The 4,729-nt window shown below is 47.4% G+C and overlaps 1 protein-coding gene across 1 annotated transcript; it reads right to left on the minus strand.

Moving 5' to 3' along the window:
* Positions 1-561: 561 nt before the first annotated feature.
* On the minus strand, positions 562-4,206 carry tent5ba (terminal nucleotidyltransferase 5ba). The gene is made up of 2 exons (XM_086113886.1): positions 3,972-4,206; positions 562-2,141 (listed from the first exon to the last, which is right to left on the minus strand). The coding sequence occupies exons 1-2, from the start codon at positions 4,125-4,127 to the stop codon at positions 1,113-1,115; spliced, it is 1,185 nt and encodes a 394-aa protein (XP_085970012.1). The 5' UTR covers positions 4,128-4,206; the 3' UTR covers positions 562-1,112.
* Positions 4,207-4,729: the final 523 nt, after the last annotated feature.

The following is a 4,729-nucleotide window of genomic DNA, read 5'->3' on the forward strand; positions in this document are numbered from 1 at the left end:
TGCAGCTTTTCCATCTCTCCTTGCTGTCATCGTATCACAGTCAAGATTTTGGACCACGACTCAGATATGGTGTCAGTCAAGCAAACGGGGTTAGCTTTCAATCAGTGTCATGGTTGGAAGAACAGGCCGGCCTTTGTTTAAAAAAAAAAAAAAGCTTTAGTATCAGAGTAGAGAGAAGCCATTGTGCTTGAGAAACGCCTCTTTATGGTTCATGTCCTCAGATCGTAACGGATCCTCAGCCCCGGTTGAACAAATGCAGCCACAACTATACATGCCTTGCACTGGAGCCGCTAACTGGAAAGTCTACTTGATGAGATCAAGTCGACGGGAAAACAAGCATTCACGGTATGCTTCCATTTTAAAGAGCAGCTGTTGCTTAAAATCCGACAGTAGACCACGTGATACCATCCACTGTGACTCATGAAGGATTTTGAAATAACGCTCATTTTCTCTCATTGCATCCTGAGAAACTCATGCTTTGACCATCACAGTCTACTGCAGGGCCCGGATGAAAACCAAAATAACCACAGCACCAAAAATGACTTTTCCTTTTTTTTTAATCTCACAAAAATGAATGCTTCTGCTCCCTTGAAGACAGACAGAATATTCTAGGGGGGGGGGGGGGGGGGGGAAATAAACCCTGAATGCACAGTTCTCACGTTACAGACATCTCGAGAATATTTCACAGGTCATTTTAGGCACTTGGAATCATAAACCAAAGACAAAAAAAAAAAAATTCCCTTTCTGAGCAAAAATACATCTTTGGTCCAGTATTTTACAAAAATTAAAAGCCAGAGTATGAAATAACATCAGCTTTAACGTTTGTCTCCGAAAGATTGTATTTCTATAAAAAGCTTCACAAAGACTTATTTTTTTTCTTTTTTTTAAATTTTAAATAAAACGTTATCGCTACATCTTTTTTTTTTAAAAAAAAGACCAGCAATCTCACGGACGTTGCGTGTTGGCTCAATCGTATTTACTGCAAAGCAGGATTGTTTTGTGTGTTGGTTTCAATCGAGTCGCATTTGGCAAACTTGTTTGTTTTTCTCTGCGTGTTCAGTCCTCTTTCTGCAAGAAGATACAAAAGCAATCCATCTTTGGCTACGTTAGCCTCAGCTACAGGGCAACCATTTCTGATAGGATGTGGCGCACGGCGACACGAGCGGCGCCTGCACGTGTGCGATGTAGTAATTGCTGAAGTTAATGTCCTGTACGTAGGGCGCCGGCTGGTAGTAACACGTGACGTTGGTCACCGTGGGGATGGCATTCTGCTCGGCCAGCGCCTTCAGCGCCAACATGGAGATGAGGCTGAGCGTCTGACGCCGCTCGTGACCCATCAGACACACGGTGCTCTCGTTCACCACCTGGTACAGCGTCATCAGGCACTCGTAGCGTTTGTGCTCCATGCCGGCAAAGTGGTTTTGGAGGTAAGCCTCCAGTTTCCTCTGCTGCTCGCCAATGTCGGAGAAGTCAATGAAGAAGCGCGAGCACATGTAGCGCTGCATCTGCTTCATGTCCGACTCGGAGGCCGCTCGGAAGCCCCGTACGAGCAGGTGGCAGTACTTCAATAAGCCGCCCCCTCGGATCTCTTCGGGGCTTCTCGTGGCTATGGTCCTCTGACACAAATGATCCATGGCCTCCTGGAAGTTGCCGTACACGCTCTCGCCGACCACCGTGGGGTGAAAGCTTTCTGACATCGGCGTCTCTGAGCAACGGTCAAACAAGAGCAGAGAGTCGAGGCAAATCTGGAAAGAGTCCACGCTGAACTCAAACTGCCGCCTTAAAGAGTCCACAAATTTCAGCTCCACATTCTTGCCCGTGTTGTTGGACAGCGAGATGAGGCTCCAGCGGTCCGCGTCATTGCAGACTTTCACCAGTTTCTGCACGTAGGCCTCCTTGAGGGTCAGCGCTGTGATTCGCTCCCTGGACACTCCAGGGGGCAGGAAATCAAACAGGCAGTCCAACACCACATCCTTCACCAGTCGGAAGGCCTGGTCGTCCTTCAGCGACACGCCGAAGATCAGGTCCAGGTCCTTGTAGCCCAGCCCGGTGTCCTGGTGGAGCACGTGGCTGGCGGCCGAGCCGTTCAGCCGCACGTCTTTAACGCACACCCCTTGGTCCTCCAGCCGCGCCCGCACCACCTAGACGAGACGCGCACGCGCGCAACAGGGCATTAGATACGTGCATGGAAATACTGTACAATGAAATGGGCTGCCTTGCGAAGGCCAGATCAATACTCTTCTCTCAAAGTCCATTTCATCAGCATCGACGTTCGCCTAAACGAATGCACAGGAGGCCAAACACGGCGCGGCAGCCTCAAACTGTCATCTTATCACACGCACAGACGGTGACACGTATATGTTTGTGAGCGCCCTCCGCACTGGTGGGTAGTTGATGAGGAAACCTTTGCTTTGTGGCTTGACTTCTCAGCTTGTGGGTCTTTAAGGGTCACGTGTGTTTCCTCTCCTCTCCTAGTGACCTGGATTATGGTTCAACAAAAGTCTTTGCCACATACGAAGAGGATTTACAATCAATTTATCTATCTATCAAAAGGAGAATCTTAGGATTGAAAGTCGACCACATCATGCGGACCTATTTATAAACCGTATACTCAACTATCTATGGCAAGGAGGAGCTCATGATCTAAAAAGCAAACCACTTCATGTGTCATCTCTCTCTGTGGAAAGGAATGGCTCATGATCCAGTCACGATCCATCCATCTGTAAAACTACACGGGATTCATCACGGGTTTTCATTACAGACAAACGCAGACGAACACAATCCTAATTCTCCCCCCCGTGGCACTGACCCATCAGATTAGTGTGTGTCAACTCTCTCTCATGGTGATCACATTAAGACCTATTGAACTATTCCAGGTCAGCTTCCCGAAGGGAAAAAAAAATCCACTTTTTTTTTTCTAAATGCAAGGAAACCCCTCACTCAGTTCTTCACAGCTCACGATGACTCAGCCCAGGGGGAACGTGAACTCTGCCTGCAGTTGCACCGATGTCACATCCAAGAATGCGGACGCTCAGATTTACATTAGGCAACGCTTCTGCAGGGGGCTGCATGTGCGGCTCGCAGGCAGACGGCGGAGGTGAAACCCTAGCATGTCTTTCCTTATATAGTAAAAGACCATTGATAAAAGTGACGGCCACGACTTGCGTAACAAAAGCTGGTTTGCTCTAACCAAACCAAACAAACACGTCTACAATATAAAACAATCTTTCTTCGACAGGAACACCTGGGGACGTTTCTCATCCTCTAACACTGCATGGGCCATCATAATGGAATTCCCACTCTACTCATTGTTCTAGATAGTCATGACAGGACATTTACTTGGAAATATTCGAGACGTGATTCAAAAAACGTGAATCATTTCGCCTTGGGGTCCGCACAAAAACATGCGTCTCCACTTCAGGGGGCTTCAACCTCCATTTAAGCTTCCTGTAACACTCAATGGAGCATTCATCTTTCCATTACAAGCATGAGCTCAGGGCTTCATTTACTCACTGAGCTCATCGTCAACATGGGAATGAAGTGCAGCGTGACTATGAGGTTTGAGATGGACCATAAGTGGACTTTTGACTTATGAGAAGACACTTTGCAGATAGCCAACTGTCTGTACGCCCCCCCCCCCCCGGCCCCCCTCCACAAGGGGAGGGAAAATTGCATAAGTCAGCCACTGGAAATGGGGGGAGGTGGGGTACTTGAATTGCAGTTAAAGACAATCTCTGTGGTTCGAGTGTAAATGATATATAATCACGAAGACTGACAACTCCCGAGGAAATAAATTAAACAATAGAAACAGATGGGAATAAGCCTGTGAGTCGTCATGGAAATGTTATTCAAAAGGAGCAGGACAGAAGTGATTAGAATGTTCTGTGTATAAATGTGTGATTTAATGACACGCAACGTCGAAAACTTTGATACCCAAACGCCACTTCACGGAGAATTTCCATTTCTCTTACCTGAACAATCTGTCGGGGTCTCATGGACAACGTGGGGAAATTTCCCCGGCCGTGGATGGGTACAGCTTCCCCCAAGATGGAATCCAAACGCTGCACCTGATCCCAGGACAAAACGCAGAAACGCTGGCTCTGCTTCGAGGCATCCCCGCACTCCATGCCGATCAACAGCCCCACGAGACACACAAAAAAAATGAAGCAGAACAAATTCCGGTGGGATATTTCACTAAGTGCTTCCCGTTACTGTCGGATGGAGTTCGGGGGAGGAAGCGTTGGGTCAGCTGGTCGCCGAGAAGTCCGCCCTACGTGCTCAAGCGCCGATTCATAAGGAAGGTCCCATGTGTTTCAAAACTCCTCCCTCATTAACATACGGCGCCCTGATTGGTTGCCGTTTTTGGTCATTGAGCAAAGCCCTGATGGAAACACACTGCTGACGTCACTGCTCCGCCTCCCTCCTTCCCCACTTTCTCCAGAAGGCATTGATGACGCTTTCGCAACTTTCCTATGCTTAATTAAAAAGAAAAAAAAAAGAAAACCCTGGCTACAATTATAGCTAAATACTTTTATTATAAACTTGTTTTGGAAACGTCTTAGTAAATCGTAAAACTCATACATTTCCCCTCTCAGTGTCAAAGATTAAGCAATCAGATTTAAAACACGCACACATATACGCGCAGACTGTCTGCCCATCCTCAAAAGTGCATTGTGGACCTGATGGACGTTGAAATAGTTCAACGACGCTAGTTGAAACCCAAATGATA

This window comes from Hippocampus guttulatus, chromosome 6, assembly GCF_054856545.1.
Source record: "Hippocampus guttulatus isolate MCC_2025c chromosome 6, RoL_Hgut_1.0, whole genome shotgun sequence".
Taxonomy (NCBI): domain Eukaryota; kingdom Metazoa; phylum Chordata; class Actinopteri; order Syngnathiformes; family Syngnathidae; genus Hippocampus; species Hippocampus guttulatus.

Bases quoted from the DNA above. Each gene is read 5' to 3' on its own strand.
- tent5ba (XM_086113886.1), bottom strand. From the start codon at position 4,127: ATGGAGTGCGGGGATGCCTCGAAGCAGAGCCAGCGTTTCTGCGTTTTG. The intron at 2,142-3,971 runs GTAAGAGAAATG...CGTCTCGTCTAG, and splicing joins GACCCCGACAGATTGTTCAG to GTGGTGCGGGCGCGGCTGGA.